A 25,492-nucleotide genomic window follows, 5' to 3' on the forward strand; every position below is an offset into this window, starting at 1 on the left:
GAGCTTGTCAAAATAAGAAAGTCTTCACCTTGCTTCCTTTTTTTTTAAAAAAAATAATTTTTATTAACAGGCCAATCACATCACATTAATTCCAAATTATACAGCCAGATTTTTAAATTTTGTTGGGGGTACCCATACATCAAGCTCCGAACGAGGGTCCAAACATCACTTCTATTACTGCTTTAATTAAACAGTTCTATCCAGTTCTATCCAGATAGTCTCTTTATTACTTTCTTCATCTTCTTGTTGTTGTCATATATTCCTTTCTTTCCGATCTCTGATAATCTTCACAAGCGGGTTGGAAGCAAACATCGTCTGCGTGGGTTTTACATACTCCACAAGTCATATCTCATAGGGACAGCCGCCATTCCCCTCCTCCTTCAAAGATTTATCTTCGGTCTGCCCTTTAGTTTTCCCAGGGTTGTCAAATATCTCATAGAGGGCTCTGCCAGGTTAAGATCACATTCCAATCATCATTCACATTCCAATAATCCTGGTCCTCCTCCCTCCGTCTTTCTTAGACAAGCCTGTCTTGCGAGACGCCATTTAAAACTGCGTCATAGAATTTTTCCATTCTCCGATATTTACCAGTCCTCTCTTTGATCATTAATTCACCCCACACAGTTTTTAAATTCCTGCTTGTGATTAGTAAAAAAAACCCATGACTGCAATCATGGAGCAGGAATTCTAACACACAGGATGTTAGCCACAATCCATGCATATCCCACCGTTTCTTCCATGCATATCCCACCGTTTCTTGAGAAATGTTTCTGCTTCATATGTTTTCCCTCAATCCAGCTTCCATCCAATATGAAACATCAGCTGCGATTAAGCTGAGATGCATATCTTTCAGTCTTCCATTGCGTGTGCACGGATGGCATCTTCATTGAATAGGAGTCCAGGGGGAGGGTGTACAATTTTCAGCCCGACAGCCACATCTCTCATGGGCAACCTTTCTTGGGGCCACATGCCAGTGGTAGGCTAAATTCCAGCCATGGAAAAACCAGATGCTTCTACATGCACCCACAAACATCTCTTTTTATCCTCCCTCCAGGAAAGCAAGTGAGATAATCACAGTTCAAATGTGGTTTCAGCCAGGTCAAGAACACTGGGAGGGTGTGGAGCAGCACTCGTGAGGTTTGTGGCCTGGGGACAGCAGTGCATGGCTTTTGGAGAGTCCCCAAAGGTCAACTAAAGAGGCCTGTTTGTTCTGCATACCTCCGCTGCCAGAGGCAGTCTGCTTCTGCAAAACAGCTGCTGGAAACTGCAGGAGGAGAGTGCTGTTGCCTTCAGCTCCTGCTCATGGGCTTCCCTTAGGCATCTGGTTGGCCAATGCCACTTGGCTGGTCCAGCAGACTCTCCTTATGTTCTTATGGACAGGTAAGGTTCTCATTTATGAGCTAGGGAATTCTGAATTTCTGGCCTGCATCAAGGTCCATCATCTGTCACAAAAATTACAGTTGGAATCAGCAGAAGATGCCCGCTATTTCTCCCCAGGATAAAAAGGCAAATGAAAAAGGGTGCACTCTCGTATCTTATTTTGTCACCTGCCAAACCCCTTTCTCACTGCCGAATTCCTCTTGCAGGTGGAACGTCCTCGGCTTACAAGGTGCTCTCCTCAGCTACTTCATCGAGCCTGTATACCTGCATAGCATTATTGTGGGGAGCCTATCTCACACCGGACACCTTTCACGGGTAATGAGCCATAGACTAGAAGATGTCGGTCAACTGCCAGCCTCATACCGGCGCAATCAGCTGCTCCTGAGTGGTAAGGACACCCTTGCTGGTGCTATTGGGCTCCTACACGGAACATAACCAGGTGTCCCTTCACAGCTTGGGATGCTTGCTTCCTTCTCACTTTCCTTTGATGCTACTGATGATTAGACATTCTACCACATTAAGAGCACAGCCCAAAAGTAGGTCCTACTGCTGAGGTCCCCAACTTAGAGTCTATGGACCCCCACAGCACCCTCAGCGCCTGCCAAGGTCCCCTGCCCCTCCCAATTTTTTGATGTTTGGTTGGGAAGAATCACATTTTGAGGGGAGCCCTGTTTATTTGGCTTCCGTTGGGGGGAGTTGTCTGTTTGGAGGGTGCTGAACATCACCTGGATGTTTGTTTGTTTTCTGTGAAATGCGTATTTTATGGTGTTACCCCTGGTTTCTTAGCTTTCCAAACGTGCCCCCAGATTCAAAAAGGTTGGGGAACCCCGTTCTACCTTGTTGAGTGGGTCTTACTCCCAGGAGTAAGTGTATATAGGATTGCAATACTAACTGAAATAGATTCTTCTTACCTCTCTGCCTCCATTCCTGTTGGAAGTGGCTGTCCTCCACCACAAATAATTCCTGTCCCAAGAATCTTTACTGTGATATATTTATAAGCCAGGGCAGAAGCTATGACATCCACTTTTCTTAAACTGATCATAATGATCAAGGGCATCGCTCCATGCCCCTTGGTAATACTAGCAGGATTTCTGCTGGATCCAGTTGTCAAGGAGCAGAGGATCATATTTGGTTGTACCACAATGTAGCAAAGCACATTATATAAAGAAAACTTCCACAAGTTCGAAGTCAGATGGTGATGGCTTATTCTGTGACCGAATCCTACTAGACTTCTTAAAAATGGCTTGCACCATTGAGCATGATTAAACCCATCTCTGGCTGACCTGAAAGGCCATATAGTTGGAAGCAATCATTATCCAGTACAGCAATCTTTCCATTATACTCGGCCCTTTGGTATGTATATCACCACTCATCCAGATACTTTAAAGCCACAGCATAAGTGTTAAAACCAAACTAGAGCCTTGAGTCATAAAATTTACTTAAGAACAGATTTAAACCTATTCCCCATTCAGTGGTGTGCTAAAGCACATCAGCTGAATGAACTAAGCTAAGTACCAGGGAAGAGAATTACTGAAACTGGGAATCCATTTGCAAAAAGACAGGGTGCGAAGCAAACGAAGAATCTTCATGCACATGCCCAATAGGTAAGGGTAGATTTATGGATGTTTCACTTGGGAGGCTAGATTATACCCCAAACTGGGCTGCCACTGAAAACTGCAACCGTGTGTTCAGTTTCCTGTTTTCACATGGCATAACATCATCATGTTAGGTGTTCCCTCCCTCTACACACCATTGGTTGCCTCTGCCAAGGGCTGGGAAACACACAACATCATGATGTCCTGGCAGCAGACCTAAACAGGTCAGAGGAGTTGAACAACGAATAGTTTTATTAAAGAACTGTGTTCCAGAGGTCTTCTCCTCTTTAGCCAACTTCTCCCTCTGTTTCTAGCCTTGTCTACAGGCTAGAAGATATTTTGGACCATCTGTAAAACTTCCTGCTGATCAAAAGACCTCCAACTACTACTACTACTATAATTTCCACTGTTATTTTAATTGTGAGGTGATTCGCTGTATTTAGCTTTCATAACAGACCTCTGAGGCAGTCTTTTTATGGTTCCCATTTAAGAAATGAGGAACTGAGGCCTAGAGACAGTGACTGCCCAAGGCCAAAATGTATCCTCATGTCAGATTTGATATAATGAGACCATTGTACAGGTCCCAGATTCAAAGCCAATGCTTCCCTGTTGGAGTAGGATTAGAGGAAGTTACTATAGCACAGGGTTACTGCTTTACTACAGCACTAATGCACAACGTCCAACTATTTCAGATAAAAAAATGGGACATGCATCTTTCAGGACACACTCTCGGGCGTGTGAGCCGCATTGCAATCTTGTCCTTTTTGGGGGGTAAGATCATGGCACAAGACATCGCAGGACCAAAAATGCCCACCACAATCTCACACGAAAAAACAGGTTTTCCCATTTTTCCCTGGGACACTTGGCGGGTATGCTAATGTTTCCAAATTCCTTGCAGCTCCTTCCGCAACTTTTCTTAGAGAAAAAACAGGGGATTAAATTCTCACAGTCTCCATTCCTAAATCGGCAAATATTGATGCTTGGATTTTAGCTTCCACAAGTTTCTGTTACTCTTTGTTTTCCATCAGAAGTGATTCTCTATATTGACAGTAGTTATCTGGGGACAGTGTGCAATTTGCTTTTGTATTCTGCGTTCATTGTCAATGCATGTATGCAAAGCTGTTAATTTGACTGAATGCTTTGCTTTCCTCTGGTCATTAGGGCTGCTGCGTCTATGTTTGTTCTTCTACCTGTGGCTTAATTCCAGGCAGGCCTTATCTTAGCAAGTGCTGTCATATTCTGGCATTCCATCTGCTAAGCTTTTGGGTGATAGCTTGACAGAGACTGGCGCATTAGTGTCAAGTCATACATTCAGATCTGCTTGCAATAGACTCAACACGGAAATATTTAAATAGCACGGCAGTGTCAGCACACACATTTATATTACTATATCTCTGCTACTTTTTGTCTTTAAAAGAAAAAGCGGGGAGGAGATACAAACTGATCGGTTATCCTGGTGAAAGAATCGAAATTGCTATTAGAGTGACATAAATGTGATTAAAAGCCCTGTGTGAGATGATAACTCAATTATGTTTCCATCCAAACTCATCTGTATAGACTAGTTTAGGGTACTGCCACTTAGCCAGGCAAATGGATGTTACTTATGACAGCAAGCCAAGAAATGCGAAGGATCTTAAACAGCTGTCAATGAATTTTACTTGGGCATTTCCAATTGACTCTGAGGGGGGATACTTAGCCCATGTAGGAATTACTGCAGGGTAATTTACTGAGATGAACTGGCCTAACATAATCATTGTCACTTATATACCCTGAGTCCGCCTTCCCTAACCTGATACACTCTAAATATTTAGGACTGCAACTCTCATCAGCTTCCCAGGTATAATCCAAAATATTCAGAGGGCACCAGGTAAGGGAGGCTGATCCATATTGTATTATACTTGTGACAGTGAGGTTTCTGGTACTGTTTTCTGAACTGGCATGTTGGCGCATAAAAATAAATTATTAAAGAAACAAGTGATCCCCCCCCTTTTGATCCTTAAAAAAAAAATCCAGTTTCGCATTAAAAAAAATAATCACCTGGTTTAAAATGAATCTAATAGAAACATATGCATTAAAACCTACGCTTTGGTTTCTGAAAAAAACGAATCATGGTCATCATCTGTCAAACACACTGAGCTTTTCTGTGTAAAACAAACACACGCACACACACGCACACAGGGAGGTGGTGGGAGATGTGATTTCAGATGCTGCGTGTTATAAATGAGCCAGGGACCAGCGCAGGAGATGCCATATTGCATCTCACCAGGATTATCTACAGAGCCCATATGTGCGATCTTATACTCCCTATTATACACCCTCCAAGTCGCTGAGCTCTGCACTGTGTTCAGCTGTCAAATGATGAACATTAATGACTTTACCAACTCAGCAGCATGGACATTTACTTCCCATTTCACGGAGGAACGCTATTTTCATGCACAGGAAACACCAGCACCTTCCTCCTCATAATAATAAGAAGAAGAAAAGTCTCTGGATTCCTGCAGAACAATCAGACGCTTGCTTTTCTGCGACATGCACCCCACTCCATTCAGGATTGCAGGAGTCTCGGAACCAAACTAAATATTATGTGGGAAAGTTATGTCATCAAATCTCCTGATTACGTTTTTTTAATTAAAAAAAATTGCCTAAAAGTGCCTGCAGGTGGGTTGGGTGGAATTGGATCAGGGCCATGATTCTGGGAAATGGTAGGTTTACCTTTCGCATCAACACATCCCTCATACCAGAGTTTTTAGGGGGTTTTGAATGTTTTATGTAGTTTTTCAATTTCATTGTTCTGTATGGGACAATGACAATAAAGATATCATATATCGTATCGTATACACACTACAGTGGTGCCCTGCAAGACGAATGCCTTGCAAGATGGAAAACCCGCTAGACGAAAGGGTTTTCCGTTTTGGAGGTGCTTCGCAGGACGAATTTGCTATGGGCTTGCTTCGCAAGACGAAAATGCCTTGCAATTCCTGGGGGTTTTTTTTCGCTCCCCACCCCCTTTTTCTAAGGCACTAAGCTCCTAATAGCCTTTTAGCAGCTAATCCGCTAATCCCTTAAGCCTTTAATAGCCGCTAATAGCCGCTAAACCGCTAATAGCGGTAATCCACTAATCCGCTAATGGGCTTGCTTCGCAAGACGAAATCAAGTAAGAAGGCAGTGCTCTGTTTGCTGTACAGGGAACAGCCCTCTGTTTGAAGATGGCCTCTATCTGAAGGGCTGTTTAAAAAGGAGGAGCCCAAAGAAGGGAGAGGAGCAGGGGCCCTGAAATTCCCCATCGATAATATCTGGGCAGCAGGGATTCATTCACAAGCGACCTGGTCACGGTCTTCCCCACTATGCTGAGACGTACCGCATCCCTATTTAAATTATAGTAATCATGTGTAAACATGCATATGTAGATTTACATCAGCATACGTTTTATACAGATATGTGTCCGCTCTTTTTGGGGCGTAAGTCAACCTTCCCCCCTCCGAAAAGAGCAGTAAAACCAAGTGCAATACAGATGCCTCTTCCCCACACTCCTGCCCCACAACTTAGTGGCTAACAACTTTAAAGGGAAGCATACAAGTGATGCTAAGGAAAGGGAATTGTGGGGGGGGGAGGAGTAGAACCTCCCCAGTGCGGCGGCACCGATCCAGTTCGACATTTGACAGAGGTGGTCTGAGGCTAAAAAAAACACCCAGATCTTTCCTCTAAGGCAGGCATGGCCAAACTTGGCCCTCCAGCTGTTTTGGGACTACAGTTCCCATCATCCCTGACCACTGGTCCGGTTAGCTAGGGAAGATGGGAGCTGTAGTCTCAAAAAGCTGGAGGGAAAAGTTTGGCCATGCCTGCTCTAAGGCCAGCTAATGAGTTTGTAGCTATCGTTACAGATTGTCAGCTGAGCTGCCAAGCCGCTATCTCACCTGCTCTGAGTAACCTTATTTGTGCCTTACGTAATCCTAATTAGCCTGTTTTGTAGCTGCCATCTTCCAGCACTGACAAGAGCATGCTCTTTGAGCCTCCCCCTGCCATGCAGTTCACATAGCCCTCCTGCATCATGGGATGTGATTCTCTCTCATGTACCTGTAGTACTAATGAAGTTAACAAAATTAGATGGCAGGGGATGAAGGAAGATGTGCAATTGTGTTTGTTTGGGAAGATCTACAATAATTAGGGAGCTATTCGTTTCCACTGTTCGTGATATTCAGGAATATCTCAGATTTTAATTTATTTTTTTAATTCTGTTTTTACCCTTGGAAAAGTTTTGATATTCAGTAGTTCCCCCCCCCCCCCACTTCTAAATCTAGCGGCTTCTCAAAATTACCCAGCAAAGTACACACACACACACACCCCTCATTTGGGGGCAGAGGTGTATGATCTGACTTATAGCAGATTTACATTATTTTGGAACCCACCTTCTGCATAGTAGTGACATTCTTCTGTGAAGCCATTCGGAACAGAAGTTTTAATGCTAATCTATTTCCAGGTCTCCCAAAAATAACCATGGTTAACATGGACTGGAGTCCTTCTTAACCCTGGTTTCAAATCCTGGTTAGTGTTTTAACTCTAGTTAGTATTAGGGCAGGCAAAACTACACACAATGATGGCCTTTAAATGCACTTCTGCCTCAATCCCATATAAAGCAGGATGAGAGGTAGCGCGGTTTGAAGCAGCAAATAGGTATGTGGGCAATAGGGTAGGGATGGGCAAATCTGTCCATTTCAGTTTTTCATTTTTCAGATCTCCGCATTTCCACGTTGGTATGCAATTGTTTTTATTTAAAAAACCTCCTGAAAATTCACCAGCATTTTGTGTGGCTTTTTTTTTCTAAATGTACATGTATAGTTTGCCTAATATGCACATTTTTGCAAAGCAATTTTCTCCAATATAATGCATTTCTGCAAGTTATCCTCATGAATATATGCATTTTAATGCACGCTTTGCCTTGTTATGTGCATTATTTGTACACACTGCATGGCGGGAGAGCTGCACTGCAGAATTCGGAGGAGTTCAAATTTCAAAAGCTGGCTGTGTTTCAGTTTGCATATTGTTTCAAGGTGTGAGAATTAGGTAGGTTCACCTTTAAATGCAACTGAATGAAACTTCTCCCCCATCCTTAATGGGCAAGAGAGTCCTCTTTCCTCCACTCTCTCACTACTTTTCTCCCACAGCCCCCTTCCCATCACTTTTGTTAGAGTCAGGTTTATTTCTGCTGTGAGGGGATGGTCTGGGAGGAACAAGAAAGCAGTCTTTTATCTACTCCTGGACAGTCTTTTTTTTCCCTTCCTTTCTAAATCTAAGGACCGGGTGCTAAAAACATCAACAGAATCTTCTATTATGTTTTAATTCGTAAGCTACTTTACCAAAAAGAGTTGTGCTCAAAACACCTTGAAACACACACACGCAACAACCACAACAATTCTGACCTATAAGATTTGGCAGATTGGAGCCAAAATATGAGAATAAGTTTATGTGGAAATGGAATTCATTTCCTAGTAAAAAAAAAGAAAGTTCCATTTCCTATCTTCCAGGAGGAGGAAGGTATTGATCTTAATGCTTTGATGTTTTCTGCTTCCCCTTCGACAGGAGTGAGCAACGCCAAGATGCGGCAGTCAGGGAAATCACCTGGTTTCAGTGTGAATTGGATAGCGGGCACTACAGACCTCGAGCTTATTAATGCAACAACAGGAAAAAGGAACTGCGGGAGTCCTTCACGACTCTGCAAGCACCTGTTTTACACTCGATGGGCAAAGCTTTATGGAAAGGTAAGGACTCCTGCCTTGGTGAAAGCAAACCTATGTGTCCATCACAATATAGCATTCCCAGCCATCTCCCTGGCCTCGTATCATCAGCAAAGCACCATTTCCTACAGCAGACTCTGTACTCGGATATCGATCATAGTCCAAAACACATGTGGTGCCCAGCAAGTATGCGGGGCAGAGAATCTGTGTGTGTGTGTGTGTGTGTGTTTGTGTGTATGTGTAAGAAAAGAAAAAGAAAGAAAGAAAGAAAGAAAGAAAGAAAGAAAGAGGAAGGTGTTTATATATACAGTGGTACCTCTGGTTGCGAATGGGATCCTTTCCGGAGGCCCATTTGCAACATGAGCAGAACGCAACCTGCGTCTGCGCGGGTCGCGATTCGTCGCTTCTGCGCATGCACGTGACATCATTTTGAGCATCTGCACATGTGCGAGTGGTGAAACCTGGAAGTAACCCTTTCTGGTACTTCCGGGTCATCGCGGGGTGCAACCTGAAAACGCTCAACCTGAAGCAAACGTAACATGAGGTATGACTGTACATACAAGTGGAGGATCTGATCCAGTCTAATAACCACCAACACATGTATTTTTAAGTGGAATGCAACATGCACACTTGAAAGGCAGTAGCACATATTGCACTCAGCTTATCTGAGTGCCAAAAAAATAAAGTATTTTGGAGAAGTAATAAAAATCCAGAATATGCAATACTCTGGTGATCTGGAGGAGCCCTAACACACTTCCAGGGTTTCTGAGGCATTAAAAAACATAAGAAGAGCTCTGCTGGATCAAGTCAAAGGTGCATCTAGTCAGGTATCTTCTTTCCAGTCACAGCCAGGCAGATGCTTCTGGGAAGCCAATAAGCAGGGCATGAGGGCAACAGCCTTCTCCCATTGTTGCTCTCCAGCAAATGGTACTTGGTGGCATTGTTGCCTTTGGACCTGGAAGGTCAATGCAGCCATAATGACAAATAGCTCATTGGTAGACCGATCCTCCTAGCATGCATTTGCCTAACTCTTTAAAGCCAGGAAAACCAATGCCATAAATTAATTACACACTGGTCCTGCTATTCAAACACTCATTATAAAACATGATAATTCACTTATCCAACACACCACCGATTCAGATATCCAAACAGCTGGACCTGCATGTAGTACTGTAAACAAATAAGCAGTCTTAAACACGCCTTACTCTTTGTGATTTCCTGGTCCACGGCATGTTTGTCAGAAAACATGGTGGGTGGTGGAGACAGGGGCGTAGATCAGACAAATAAGAGCATTCTTTCTCTTCCTTGTTTGCCTTTTGCAAGGTTCCAGAGGGTTTCCCCTGGCTTTGTTCACTATTTGGGGATCAAAAGCCTGTGCTTGGGAACACGTTAGAAATTTTCCCATTGGAATTGATGGGAAATGCCAACAACAACAATAATAATAATTGTACCCTGCCCATCTGACTGGGTTGTCCCAGCCACTCTGGACGGCTTCCAACACATATAAAAGCATGATAAAACATCAAACATTAAAAACTTCCCTATACAAGGCTGCCTTCAGGTGTCTTCAAAAAGTTGTATAGTTACTCATCTCCTTGACATCTGCTGGAGGAGGGTGGGTGTTGTTGTACAAACACTCGCCTAACAGACCATTTCCTGAGAACGCATTGTGTTCACATATCAGGGCCTGCCTGTGCATGGTAGTTGAGGAAAGTAGTATGTACTTTTTGCCTTCTGCCAATCAACTTCCTGAAATGATGTAAGCCCTTGAAGATCTGTGTTGGCATGGGACTTTTGGCAGTAAGAGAGTGTGTGTTCCAAGTAGACATGCTCAAGGGCAGAATACAATTTGCAAATATTGTGCCCGATTTGAATAGGATACATTTATTGGTGGCATCAGAGAAAAGCGAAGTGGCTAATAATTTACCCCATTCGCCTTTGACATGTCATATATATATTAAAAGCATTTCTATCCTGATTCATGATTAAACCATCTCTAAGCAATATACAAAAATACTGTGTTTTATTGCTTTTATGCTATGGCATAAAAACAGAGATGCAATATAAAAACTAGTAAAACACTATTATTATTTAAAAAAACCATATCAAAACAGGAATTCAGTAATAACCACATCTATTCTTATGGGACAGGAGGGAAATCTAAGAAAAAAGATACGCCTTTACAAGAAGTTTGGATCAAGTTTGCTTCATTTATGGCAGAGGGAAAGGGCATTCTGTAGTGCTGTTGCAATGGTGGAAAATACCCCTTTGTACACAGGCTCATATTCCAGAGTAGTGGGAGCAGAATCCCACAGAAAATGCTAATTCACTCGCCGGATTGAACTTTCCCCAGGTCTACGGCTCTCCCAAGACTTCTTATTCCTTTCCCAAAACATCAAATTCTCTCACTCTTGGCTTGGTTGCGCTATGTCTTTTGGCAGGTCAGGAAGGAGGCGATTGATTTAATCCTCCTGCAAAACAAAAAGTTCTTTCTCTCTGGGCGCCCAGGTGCGCCCGGGGTGATTATTGGACTGAGGATGTGTGTCTTTGTCTCTTAAGACGGTTTCTGGCAGGCAAACTCAGAGGTGGTGAGCATTTCAGAACATTCAGATGCCATTCTCCCGCTCAACAAGACAGCCTCTCAGCTGTGGGCAAATCCCAGATGCTCGATTACAGCCCTCTCTTAGGCATGTTTCACAGTATCTCTTATTATAACAGATTGGAAAGAAGGGAGCCGATTTTTCCTTGCGTTTTCTCTCACACTGGCCTGCCTGAAGCCTTGAATGACTCAGAGAGTCTTTCCTTTTTTCCTTACTTTTCAGAGCCTGTGTGGAAGGCTATTTATTTATTTTTTAAAAAATATAATTATCACCTCCAACTATAAAACCATATAAACATTTTAAAAAGAGAGAGAGAGAGTAGAATACATTAATAACTATTTTAGGCTGTGCACATGCTAACCTGTTACAAAAAGGTAGTTTTTCTCAATCCAGAACAGTTCATGTTCATCCTCAACATGCTGCTTTCAATCTAGATTGAGTCTAGATCCTGCTGCCCTCAAGGGTGAGTGTGGTTAGTTTGATATGCATTTGAAAACCCTCCCCTTGACTAGGGAATCCTTCTCCTCCCAGCCCATACCCCAGTTGAATGAAGAACGAAGTGGTGATCTTGGTATACACTCAACTACAAAGTCCACCAACCTGGGTGGCTTTAAAGGAGAATTAGACAAATATGGGAGGGTAGGGCTATCAGTGTCTATTGGCCATGACAGCTGTATTCTCCTTCCATTGTCAGAGACATTATGCCTCTGAAAACCAGTGGCTGAGAATCACAGGCAGGGAGAGCTGCACTCAGGTCATCCCTGTAGGCTTCCCTTAAACATCTGGCTGGCTGTGCTTAGAGCAGAATGCTCGATTAGATGAGCCTTTGGCCTGACCCAACAATTCTCCTCTTCTGTTCTTATTGCTCATGGTGTGAGTGGGGCCTGCACACAGGCAGCGTTTACTGCTGGAAGGGCTTTTGAGCAGCAGGAGCTATGCCCACAGCAGCCAACTCCTGTGCAGACACATAATTAATTGGATCAGAATCAGAACTTCGGCCTTTAAGACTCAATTTTGGTATTCAAAGAAATGTTTCAGTCTCCACGGTTGTCCCGCTAAATGTTGGGATTTCAGATATAGCAAAAGGGAGCTGACGAGACATTATAGGAATGTCGGGTTTATGAATCTGGGTTGCAGGATTTGAATCTGTATTCCCCCCCCCCCCAAAATCAGTAGGGGCTGAGGCCTATGCATGAGCCCCAGGGCTTTGGGAAATGGTTGGCTCTTAAATGCATAGTCAAAGTTCATATTGTGGGGACTTCTGCTTCAGTGAATACCCAGGATATGATTTGGGAGTTATTAAAAATCAGTAACACATCTTTCTTCAAATCTGGATGAAACATTTTGACTTGAATCATATTTGTTGGTGTCTGAGAAGATGAATGGCACCAAATAAATCCACAAGATTCTCAATTTTGCTCTCCTTTCAAACTCCCAAACAAAGTTTTTGGGATATATGCACACTAACAAGAGTTTGGCCATCAAAATCCCTTCCCAGAAGCTAAAGGAGACCCATTCAGAAGGAACAAAACAATGCACAGCGGGGGGGGGGTGCATTCTTTGTACTTTATTTAGTAAGACCTTCCGCCACAAAAAGAGGAAAGCAAAAAAACCCCAAAAACCTGGTATAATTTATAATCTCTGCACCACAGTTCACACTTCCAAGTGGTGTGTAAACTAGGTTTTTGATCTCCAAAATCCTGCTTCCCACTCAGGACAGTGTTTTTTTGTAGGTTGTTGGCACTAAGCCTGCATGACAGAATCAATAATCATATCCAGTTTTTGGTTCTCACCCTTTCCATTGTTACTTGAAACCAACACACAAAATCTTAAGCACAGTTTGTTTGTAGCTTATGGAACCATTTTGTACAGCTGCTGTTCATTCATTTGCATTTTGGGTTGTTTTGGTTTGTTTTTTCCCCCCTTTGCACTCCCACCCCCACCCTATCCCATCTCTCTTACAGCTGAGCACACAGATATTAAGCCATGGAGATCTGCCCTCTGTGTACAGCGAGGCCAAACTGCTGGCGCACACATACCAGTCTGTCAAGCAGCAGCTGTTTAAAGCATTTCAGAAAGCCGGTCTGGGCACCTGGGTGAAAAAGCCCCCGGAGCAAGATCAGTTCCCGCTAACTGTGTGAATCATTTGGCACTTCTGTGCCGTGACCCCATCAAGCTGACTGGAGATGGAGAGAAGGGCAGGAGAGGACCGCAGGAGATGGCTGCGTGACGGATGCTGTCCCAGACTTACCTCCGGTAGAAGCATCTCAATTTGGAAATCCTAACAATGCATTAAGTATAAGATTACGTTCTGATTAATGCACTGAACTTGACTTTAGGAAACTGCTTTTGCATACCCTTCTTCCCTTCTCAAGGATGTACAAAGCCCAGGTTACAAAAATGACCTTCACTGTTTGTTCCTTGTTTCGTAGCACATTACAGATCACTGTAATTATCCAACTGGCACCTGCATTTCGGGCAACAGCAGGTCCCGCTTCTAGCTAAAAGAAAAAAGAAAAACCCTGCCGTGTTCCCCTTCATCGTTAGTGCAATAATTAACATTGGAGAATGAGAGGTTTTTCTAGGTAGCAAACACATGCAGGTAACTTTTAGAATCAGGACGCCACAGAAGGTCACCGTTTGCACTGAAACACAAGAGGAAAGCCCTCTCTTTGTGTTTGTGTGTGTGAGTGTGTGTGTGTGTATTTGTGTCTAAAGGGTTGGGATAATTCAAACAGATAAAAATACAACAAGTATTATGCCCCTGCATCTATGAACATAGGCTTGAAAGTGTGATCAGTGTCCACTAACATCTTAAAACCCAGCAGAGATGGGCAGAGTCATCTGTTATCAGGGAAAGGGGCTTCTGCTGGCCTGAACAGCAGCTCTGATCACCTTTCCGAGACGCAGAATAAAGTATGCCAAAAACAAGCAAACAAGCCTAGCAGCCCCTTTCTGCTGGATGAAACTGTAGCATCTGCACAGACACAATTTCATGGAGGACAACATCCTGCGAACCAAACTCTCAGAAACATCCATAGCTCCCCAGTTCCCATAAATTGCGCTGGCTGAAAAGAGAGGCACCAGTGGTTCTTTCTCCATGTGAATACAGACCAAGTGCGTCACATGAAGTTATTTTGTGACATGTGAAATAGTCGCATAAGTCAGGACACACTCTTAAATGTGCAATGTGCAAATGGTCCCTAATTTGCCAGTACAGCAGTCCTCTGATACATGAGAAATGTTACTTAGGATGCCCAAAGAGAAACATTATAGAAAATCTAAGCAACTCCAGAATTAACCTCTACCCCAATTGTAGTATTGTTTTTGGTTTTTGTTTTGTTTGTTTTTTTGTCTTTGCAAATGACAGGATTTGCGGGTATACCACCACTGTTTTGTTTTTAACCTTGTGGTTTTCATGAAATGTGTATATATTTAACAAGCTGCTACTTATCTGTGACCTGTCTTAGTGTCCTTTCTTAGAGCTATCCAATACTTTCCAAACACAAGCACATAGCTCATTCCCACTGCCCTCCCCCACTGAATTTCCTTCATGCTATACTTTCTTCCTTTTCGCCGGTAAAACTAGCCATATTCAGTAAATACATTCATGCATCGATGCCCAGGCAATAGTAATAGCTACACTATTTTGATGAAATTTTTATTTTTTAGATTATAAATTACAAGATGTGTCTATAGTGTCTTGTACAAATGATATGATTGTGATAAACTAGAATTTTTAAAGATTAAAAATAAAAAGAACTCTTCCCCTTACAGAAATGTTTTCAAAAAATAATACATTCCATATTAACTACCAAAAAAAATTCCTTAGAGTAGAAATAGTAGATCTGAATTGCTTTAATGAGTTAGGAATGGATACTAATGATATTTTAGGATAGAAAGTGCTCCATTTCTAAAATAAGATGTAACAGGCCTTAAGCCTTTCAAAAAGTTGTTAATTTGGTCTGGAAAGCATTTTGCCCTTAATCCTAGATTTGAGGGGTGCAGTAGGGAAAGAGAGATTTGGGTCAGAATCCAGAGAAAATGGTTACCTGGGCCTTTCCCCCCCCTTTTTTTTTTTGAAGATGGGGACAGCATTTGCCCACCTCCAGTTTGTGCGGGCCTTGTCCGTTTTCCTAGAATTCTCAAAGATTATAGACGGAGACTATGGAATGAATGGAATTTCTCCAGTGACCTGTGTCCTATGCAGCCTGACTTTATGCATGTTTGCTAGGAAGTAAACCCCATTGACCAGTGGCACTTACTCCAAAGTGAATGTGTAGAGGATTGAAGCCTGAACCCCGCTGAATTGTAATAGGACTTTAGCATCATTGAGGGCCTGTACATATTTGTGGAAATCACATGGTTAGGAAAGCATGTGGCTATCACATGTTTGAATGCTCCCACTCATCCCCCCCCCCCAACAACAACAAAACAAGCAAATAAAATCTTGCACATTCAAACCATACTAATTTTCTATGCAGGGAGATTAAGAAGTAAATGGGAAAAAGGAGAGCTGGGACCAGGGTTCTGGGAGCTCCTGGACACAGCATTACTCCCCCTTCTCTTTCCTCATCAAACTGCACACCTCTCGGCTCTTGACGATAATCCCCTATTGTGAAAGAAAAACAATATTTTTGAAATTCCCAGGCAGAAATTAACCTATTTTCTATCTCTGAACTTCAAAGGATTTGTGATGCTTTGCCATTCTAATGATACGGGAATCTTGTGAATAGTCTCTCATAGCCTGGGATGCCACATGTTCAACAGAGAGCACAAGCCACTGAGAAATAAATGTCAATCTTGCCTGTTTTGTTCTTTCATCCACTTTAGTTTTTACACACACAAAGTGTGTGTAGGGTGTAGAGCCCATCTTTTCCTGACATTTACAGAGAACATCTGGGGGTGGGGAGGGAGTTTATTTGAAGTCCTAGCATATTACATTTCTCCATCAAGGTTTTCTACTCAGAGCGTGCCCATCTGTGCTGAGATATGAGCAGGCACTCAAGTCTTGACCTTACAAGGCCGTAATAACTCTGTGGCACTGTTCTATCAAAGCAGCAGGTCAAACCAAGAACAGGAAAAAAGATTAAAGGATTCTCTCTGCTATTTTTTTTTTTTTTTAGCATTAAATTTCAATTTCTCCCCCCAAAAAAGACATTCACAATACAATAATTTGGCTCCAGCTCACCTATTAAGCAAGGGTACTTAAGTGTAGAAAAATGGCACACTGAGGAAACTTTCATCACAGGGCTCACATGCTGATGGAATGAAAAGTTTTACATAAACACAAACACAGTGGGACGCACTGACCTGCCTCAGTCCATCAAAAACCCTCATAAAATTTTCAAAAAAAAGTTAAGTCGCCACTGATGTGTAGTGCAGAATAAGCATTCATCGAAGGAAAAGATTTGATGCTGTTATTACTGTTACATGTATGCCCATTCCTTTCCTCCAAGGAGATCAAGGTTCTGCATACATGGTTCTTCCTCTCCTCCTTTTCTTCTCACAACAACCCTGTGAGGTAGTTAGGCAGAGAGCAGTGGCATAGCGTGGGGGGTGCAGGGGGGGCCGGCCGCACCGGGCGCAACATCTGGGGGGGGCGCTCGCACTCGCAGCTCTCTGCCCCTACCTGGCTCACTCACTCTCTCTCACTGCAGTGCTGGCTGTGCGAATCCGATCCGAGCCGCCGGGTCGCTACCCACTGTGGGGGGGGGGTGCCAGGCATGCGGTGCGGTGCAGAGAGAGAGCGAGGGACTATCTGGGGGAGGGAAAGTGCAGCGGGGGGGAGCAAATTACTTGCCTTGCCCCGGGTTAGGGGGTGCAAATTACTTGCCTTGCCTCGGGTGCTGACAACCCACGCTACGCCACTGGCAGAGAGCTAGGCCCAAGGTCACCCAGTGAGTTTCATGACTGAGAGGAGATTTAACTCCTGATTGACTGAGAGGAGATTTAACTCCTGATAGCACCAGCTCTCTTAGTATGATAAACATGGAGCCTGGGGTGTAAGGTTCAAACAGGGGCCTTTTAAAGAACAGCCTGTATGCCAAATCTCTTTGCATAACATATACATTAAAAATATAGATAAAATTGTATTAGTCTCGACATGTAGTGTCACTGTAAGGCATTTCAAATAGACAACTTCCCAAATTAAAGAGATAAACATAAGACCTTCTAAGCAACAATTATGGTGAGGAGAAAGAACAAATATACAAAAAAGAAGGGAAAATCCTTCAGATTTGAACACTAAGCAAAGCAGAGAGTAAAGGAAAAATAGAACAGTGTCATTAAGAGATTTCATTGCACTCTCTTATGCCTTAACAGATCATTGTTACAAAGGGAAGTTGGGGGGGGGGGAGAGAAAATAAAATATAAAGGGCTGTTTTTCCCCCTAAAAGGATTTTCCAGCAAGGAGAAAGATCTGAAGTGATTTACTTCCCCCCTCTTTATAAAGAACCCAAAGTTATTCCCCACACAGGCCAGCATGTTGAAGGGCATTATAGAAGTACTTAGTAGGTAGTGCAAAATAATTAAAAATAAAGAAGCTGGAACTCTGCACATGCTTGGGCACATACATGACAGTCCCATGATTGGCACAGCACAGCAAACAAAGCAGAATTCTAAACCCACTTCCTTTCCTTGCCCTTACCTTCGCAGAAGCTGGCTTTCATCCAGCGCCTCGCCCATACAATAGGACTTTCTGTTATAATGTGAATTTTGGTGAGTGCAAAGGGAACTACCGTATTTTCCGCTCTATAAGACACACCAGACCACAAGACGCACCTAGTTTTTGGAGGAGGAAAACAAGAAAAAAAATATTCTGAATCTCAGAAGCCAGAACAGCAAAGAGGGATCGCTGCGCAGTGAAAGCAGCAATCCATATTGCTGTTCTGGCTTCTGTGATAGCTGCGCAGCCTGCATTTGCTCCATAAGACGCACACACATTTCCCCTTACTTTTTAGGAGGGAAAAAGTGAGTCTTATAGAGCAAAAAATACGGTATATCATATGAGGCCTGAAGAAAATCAGAGCTCTCAAATGTTTATATGGCTCCAGCAAACTTCTATGAAAAGTAGAGGTTTAAAACAGCCTCTGGATTTCTGCAGCACAGCCCCTTGCCCCAATTGGACACCTACAAAAATGCCCCATATAATATGCCCTGAAAAATATTTGTGGTGTTTTCCGAGTTTACTCACCCTTTGTGTTAAACTCCCACCCACTCCCGGGATCTTCTCTGGGCAGAGCAGCCCTATACTGCAGAAATACCAAATTAACAAGAAATGTGACAAATTTTTGTGGGCTATGTTTGATAACTCCATTGAAACCCCCAAAGGATTCTTTCTGTTTGACTCCACGGCCCCCCAAGTTCGATTCCCCCGTGCGATGCTCTGTTGACGCATTCTGACAAAACCCATCGCTCAGCACCCCCTCTGCATTTCCTGAAGCAAGGGAGAATGACTCGTGAGGATATTCTAAAGGGAAGACAATGTACATACGCGAGCATGAGTGAATGGCAATACTGTACGAATGGATGTACATTTGTAAGATTTGTACAAACAGAATTAAATCTGAATTTACAGATGTGAATTTGCTGCTAAGTTCTGTAAATTGCACTTCAGTGATACCTGATAAGTGAATGTTTCTGTTATAAGTGAATAAAACGCCGAGGAAAAGAAATGCGCTCTCTCTCTCGTTGAACTTTCTTCATTCTGCCCAAAAACTAAGAGGATTTTACCGCACTAGCAACATCCCTGCCATGTTTGAAAGACAGCTGACCCAGGTCATACACAAACTCAGCTTGGTGCCACCACACCCCACAAAAAAAGACACACACACACACACACAGGCCAAGCAGAGTGGAACAAAACCCCAGACAAGACGCAACTTTCTGCTGCTACTTGATCATTCATTCCAAGTGGGCACCATGCCCAGCAGAACTCGCTTAGATTTCTTGTGCAAGTCATCTTATCTTTTTAATAATATTTGTATCACTGAGGGACGCCTGTGGCATTTCACAATGATGCCATTTCCAAGTTCAAACTGATGACAACCAGGGTGGGAACCAAGGTTCATGGTAAAATTCAAAAACTTCTTTTGGTATATTTTATGAATTTAATAGTGGGGAGGATTCTGTGTTATGCTTCCCAATGAATATAGGCAATGCTATCAATGCAGGTCCATCGTTTGACTGCACGTCACAGTCACTTGAAGCATAAAGTCAATTGGATCACGAGAGACGCAGGCACACCTCTGACAATCATCTCTGGCAGGGATGAGGCACTTTTTGCTTTCCAGGTTTGTTGGACTCCAAATCCCATCAGTTCCAACTAGCATGGTCAAGGATGACGGGCACTTTAGTCCAATAAAAAGGGAGAACTAGGGATGGAGAGGATTTGATTCAGTACGCATTTAAAGGCAACCCAGACTAATTCACACTATATAGATAGATGATAGAGATGATAGATAGATAAATAGATAAATAGAGATAGAGAGATAGATACACACACACACACTGTATTTTTCTGTGTATAGGATGCCCCCATGTATAAGACGCAGCCCCCCTATTTTGGGGGACTCTGATTTAAGAAATCTTCTCTTTAAGAATCTCTTCTCCCTGGTCTCGGATTCTGTCAGTCCTTTCTATCAGTTCCATATGGTCCATCAACCTGGTGATCTTCTGTCCGAGGCTCTTAACTCTTTTCCATGTCCCTTCCACGTATAAGACGACCACAGATTTTAAACATTATTTTAGAGTGTAAAAACCTAGTCTTGTACACGGAACAGTACTGTATGTGTGTATATGTATATATACATGCATATACATATACATGTGCGTGCGCGCACGCGCTTTTTATTAGTTTTCTTACTTCACAAACACACACAAAAAGTTAACAAAAATAATAAAGTAAAAGCAAGAGGAAAAACATACATACATCCAAAAATCCATAAGTTCTTACAAGAAAACTTATGCCACCATTTTCTTAATTCACACTTCCTGAAACAATACACAAACCAAAACACAGCCCTCCTTTGAAAGTCCCACTTCTCCAAAGTTTGAAATGCAGTTCTCCAGCCACAGAAACACTTGTACTGGGGCAAAATGTGCATAAACATGAATACATGCGTTGAAAATAACATTTAAAATGAATTATATGATTGGAAATTGCTTTGCAAAAATGCTGGTACGTTTTCATGAGAATCTGCAAATTGATGCGCAAACATGAAGAACCGAGTGGAAAAATTACTTTGAATCCCATATGCGATGAGGGGAGAGCAAAGAGGAATGTTCCAGCCACCTGGCATCATGCTCCATGAGTTCCTGGAAGAAGGAGCCTGCTCAGCTCAGACAGAATGCCCACCCGTTTTAGAACTCTGGAAAACTGGGTTCTAACATTTGCTACATGGGTCAAAAAGGCTTCCTGCTGCAGAAGTCATTTCTCCAACTGATGGAGGGCACCAGGACAGTGAAGGCGGGTCAAGACTAGTTTGCCCATCTCCACTCTCCCTCATCAGGTTGGGGTGGAAGGGGGGTGGAGATATAAAAGGCCTGGACAGGTTTCTGTTAGATTTGTTTTTTTCTGCTCCTTCCCATTCACCACACCTGTCACTAAGTTTCAACCACAGCCGAAGTTTCCGGAATTGTTCCTACGATTTAAAACTCTTTATTAGTATTCCACCCCACACAGCCCTTGCCTAAGTACCCAGGAGCAGAATAAAGATTATACACAAACAATGAGAGCAGTCTGAGGAGACCTTCAGCTTTTCCTTCAATAGTTTGGTACAAGCTTGCTGCAGGCTGAAATCAGGAGGACACTCAGACGGGGAGGGCAGCAGAAGGGGAGGTCATCTACGTGTTTCAGTGGCAAGAAAGAGGCTGGTCTATTTTTAATCACAGAGATGTGTTGATGGATGGTTTTGTCCCACCACGGATCCTTTTATTCAAAGACAACAATGTTTCCTAGTTAAGGAATTCCTAACTTAGGCCTTCAGGTATTCACACAGGATGGGAAGCTTTTTCTCACAAACTGTTCTTCCACCTAGAACCTGGGAAACCCAGCCAGATGGGTGGGGTAGAAATAAATTATTATTATTAATTATTATTATTATTACAGTGGTGCCCCGCAAGACGAATGCCTCGCAAGACGGAAAACCCACTAGACGAAAGGGTTTTCCGTTTTGGAGGTGCTTTGCAAAACGAATTTCCTATGGGCTTGCTTCGCAAGACGAAAATGTCTTGCGAGTTCCTGCGATTTTTTTTCGCTCCCCACCCCCTTTTTCTAAGGCACTAAGCTGCTAAAAGGCTAAGGGATTAGCGGATTAGCTGCTAATAGCCTTTTAGCAGCTAATCCGCTAATCCCTTAAGCCTTTAATAGCCGCTAATAGCAGCTAAACCACTAATAGCGCTAATCCGCTAATCCGCTAATAGGGTTGCTTCGCAAGACGAAAAAACCGCTAGACGAAGAGACTCGCGGAACGGATTCTTTTTGTCTTGCGAGGCACCACTGTATTACTGAAATGTTACCCTAGGCACCCAGGGTACAATTGGCTTTTCATCTATTTAAATGAGGGGCTCTAAATTGCACCACACAGTTAAAGCAGCATTAGACCACTTTAACCAGTCATGGTCTCCCTCAAAGATTCATGGGAACTGTAGCTGTTAAGAGTGCTGGGATAAATAAGCTCAAGCCTGCACCTCTAAAATTAAGAAGAAATGCTAAAGTAAGGTTAAAAAAAAAAAAGGTAAAGGACTACTGGATGCTTAAGTCCCATCAAAGGCAACCATGGGGTTGCGGCGCTCATCTCGCTTTCAGGCCGAGGGAGCCGGTGTTTGTCCACAGACAGCTTTCCAGGTCATGTGGCCGGCATGACTAAACCGCTTCTGGTGCAACGAGACAGCGTGACGGAAGCCAGAGCACACGGAAACGCTGTTTACCTTCCCGCCGCAGCAGTACCTATTTATCTACTTGCACTGGCGTGCTCTTGAACTGCTAGGTTAGAAAGAGCTGGGACAGACCAACGGTAGCTCACCATGTCGCGGGGATTCGAACCGCCGACCTTCCGATGCGCAAACCCAGGAGGCTCAGTGGTTTAAACCACAGAGCGACCCGCATCCCCCCAAAATGCCAAAGTGCCCTGTGAATGACTCAGAAAAACAGAAGGCTCTTCTGAAGGGGGAGAAAACTATGCAGCAATTGGAGTACTGGCTCAGCACAGCACTAAACATAAAGCAAGCTTTGATGGAGAGAGACTGCTGGTTCAGCTACCTCTGTATTCTCTAATGCAGGCTTCACCAACCTGCTGCCCTTCGGATGTTTGCTGGGGCTGATGGGAGATGCAGTGCAAACATCAGGAGGATACCTGGTTGGTGAAGTATGGTCTAGGGACTGGCAGTGCCTTTCTCATGATTAGATTTAAATATGCATAGCAAATGCTGTTCCATTGAGCTACAGTACTGCCCTGAAGGGACGCGGGTGGCGCTGTGGGTTAAACCACAGAGCCTAGGACTTGCCGATCAGAAGGTCGGCGGTTCGAATCCCCGCGACGGGGTGAGCTCCTGTTGCTCGGTCCCTGCTCCTGCCAACCTAGCAGTTCGAAAGCACGTCAAAGTGCAAGTAGATAAATAGGTACCACTCCAGCGGGAAGGAAAACGGCGTTTCTGTGCGCTGCTCTGGTTCGCCAGAAGTGGCTTAGTCATGATGGCCACATGACCATCTGTATGCCGGCTCCCTCGGCCAATAAAAGCGAGATGTCACGACTGGACCTAATGGTCAGGGGTCCCTTTACCTTTTTACTTCCCTGAAGAAGATACTGGGCTAGAGCTGTTGCTGATTTGCAGGTAGCATTCAATCGCATGCCAGCCGATACTGGATGTGCACTTGAAGCCGTTTTCCACATGCTGGCACAACAAACACACTAATAAATAAATAAATACTGGACTTTTTACAATAAGGAAAGTGCCAGGAAAATGTACTGGAAGGTGTGGCCTAACAATTGCTTGATGCAATGTTATGTAACCTGCTCAAGAAACAATTTCAGAGGAGTTTGCTCAAGAAATAGACAATATCATATAAACTCCTTGCAAACTTTGAACAAAGAAATCCCAATGAATGTTCAATAAATGGGCCATCTGGAAGCAACCCTTTGAATTGCTTTCTGTTTGTTTTGGGCTTTAGCCATATTGCTACCTTCCCCACCCCCCACCGCCAAAAAAAAAAAAGGCTGCACAGTACATTCATTTATTTGTGGATAGTATATATGTGACTATTTTTAAATCCAGTTTCTTTGAAAGATCATACGAGATCTGTATTTAACTCACACTTTGCAGATATGGATTGCTTTGCTGTATGTATCCTTTGTGTTTGTTGGAATAAACTCTGCAATATATTGTCTTAACTGAGGGTTTCACTGCATGTCTGTTTCTCAGATAAAATAAACAAGTCCTCCTGTTGCAGTTAAGGCTTGATGGACATGCCTCTGTGCTGGATAAACGACATGTCACTAGGAAAAACCACTTTTTAAGCCCTTTGATTCATGGCTGCTTTGGAATGCCTTGAACCAGACCACTTGCTTTGCTTTCAAGAAGGGCTAACAGAAGAGGAAAGGGGAGAGGGAGAATTTCAAAATTACGCACACTAATGTGCAGCGCTTTCAGAGATCCAGAGAAACCAAATTTCACACTTACACTCCCTAGACTTGGCTGAGAGTTTCAAGCATCAAAACTCTAAAGTTCCACTGACAAGACTTCAGTGAAATCCAAGTTTTAATAACCTAAACTTTTGCAAACAAACAGCCATCAGAAAGATCAATGGCTGCAGTCTTGTCTGTGCCTATGCTTTTGAACAATTCAAAGTTATGCTGGAAAATGGAGCCCAGATGGATGGCTTCTCCCTATTTGCCCTATTCTGCTGCTGCCACGTCACAAACCAGTTTGCATCCTGGCAAATCAACGGGATGTATCGGATCATATTGCCAGAATGAAAATACAGTGGTACCTCGGGTTAAGTACTTAATTCGTTCCGGAGGTCCGTTCTTAACCTGAAACTGTTCTTAACCTGAAGCACCACTTTAGCTAATGGGGCCTCCTGCTGCCGCTGGAGCACGATTTCTGTTCTCATCCTGAAGCAAAGCTCTTAACCTGAAGCACTATTTCTGGGTTAGCGGAGTCTGTAACCTGAAGCGTATGTAACCTGAGGTACCACTGTATTACTATTTGTATTCATAAGAACCACACTACAGTGAAAGCTCGGGTTGCGAACGTGATCCGTGCGGGAGGCACGTTCGAAACCCGCAGCGCCGCATCTGCGCATGCACGGGTTGCAATTCAGTGCTTCTGCGCAGTGCAAAGTGTGATTTAGTGCTTCTGCGCATGCGTGAGCGCCGAAACCTGGAAGTAACCCATTCCAGTACTTCTGGGTTTTAGCGCATCCATAACCAGAAAATGTGCAACCTGAAGCATCTGTAACCCAAGGTATGACTCTACTAATGAAAAAAGCAGCACCAGAAAGAATCATAAACTAGAGCTTGGCTCGCATTCATTTCGACGTTCACACACTACATACATGCCTGGTTCACAAGACACACCAAGCGAAACCATGGCTTAGTTAAACCGTGCAAACATGGGTGCATCTGGAGAGGTGCGCACAACTGCTGTGCTCCTCCCTGGTAATTTTTGCTGCTGCCCACAGCTTAGCCAAAAACAAACCTTGGTTACAACTTCCAGTTAGTAAGTAAGTAAGTAAGTAAATTTTTATTTACACCCCGCCCTCCCCAGCCAAGACCAGGCTCAGGGCAGCTAACATCAAATATCAAATACATTAAAACACAATCAAACAATTGATTAAAATACAGCTTAAAAATTAGAATCAGGATAAAATTATACGATTGCCCATGAATTACAACCATAGGGGTCGGGAACCTCAAGTATTCATCAGGGCCAGCTATCCATGCTGGTCCCACGTGAGCCGATAAAAGGGCCAAAGAGGTAACTTACTGGGTCTCCATAGAGTGGGGTCAAACTGGGCCCAGACCAAAGTCAGGAGGAACAACTCCGTCTTGCAGGCCCTGTGGAAGGATGTCAAGTCCTGCAGGGCCTTGGTCTCCTGTGATAGAGTGTTCCACCAGGCTGGGGCCAAAGCCGAAAAGGCCTTGGCCCTGGTTGAGGCCAGTTTAACCTCCTTGAGGCCCAG

At 43.5% G+C, this 25,492-nt stretch overlaps 1 protein-coding gene and 1 long non-coding RNA gene across 9 annotated transcripts in view; both read left to right on the forward strand.

The window, feature by feature from the left end:
- ADARB2 (adenosine deaminase RNA specific B2 (inactive)) overlaps window positions 1-16,640 on the forward strand; it is a 358,751-nt gene extending 342,111 nt beyond the window's left edge. For all 8 annotated transcript variants that reach the window (XM_083406282.1, XM_083406284.1, XM_083406283.1 and 5 more), the window contains 3 exons: window positions 1,587-1,768; window positions 8,553-8,731; window positions 13,272-16,640. In XM_083406282.1, the coding sequence (XP_083262408.1) occupies window positions 1,587-1,768; window positions 8,553-8,731; window positions 13,272-13,448 (538 nt within the window). In that variant the 3' untranslated portion in view covers window positions 13,449-16,640. The remainder of the gene's footprint in view (window positions 1-1,586; window positions 1,769-8,552; window positions 8,732-13,271) is intronic.
- A 610-nt stretch (window positions 16,641-17,250) lies between these two features.
- Window positions 17,251-18,983, forward strand: LOC310661150. The gene is made up of 2 exons (XR_014503783.1): window positions 17,251-18,031; window positions 18,293-18,983. It is a non-coding gene; the product is annotated as an uncharacterized lncRNA (long non-coding RNA).
- Window positions 18,984-25,492: the final 6,509 nt, after the last annotated feature.

The sequence above is a fragment of the Podarcis tiliguerta genome, assembly GCF_965153285.1.
Source record: "Podarcis tiliguerta genome assembly, chromosome: 12".
NCBI lineage: Eukaryota > Metazoa > Chordata > Lepidosauria > Squamata > Lacertidae > Podarcis > Podarcis tiliguerta.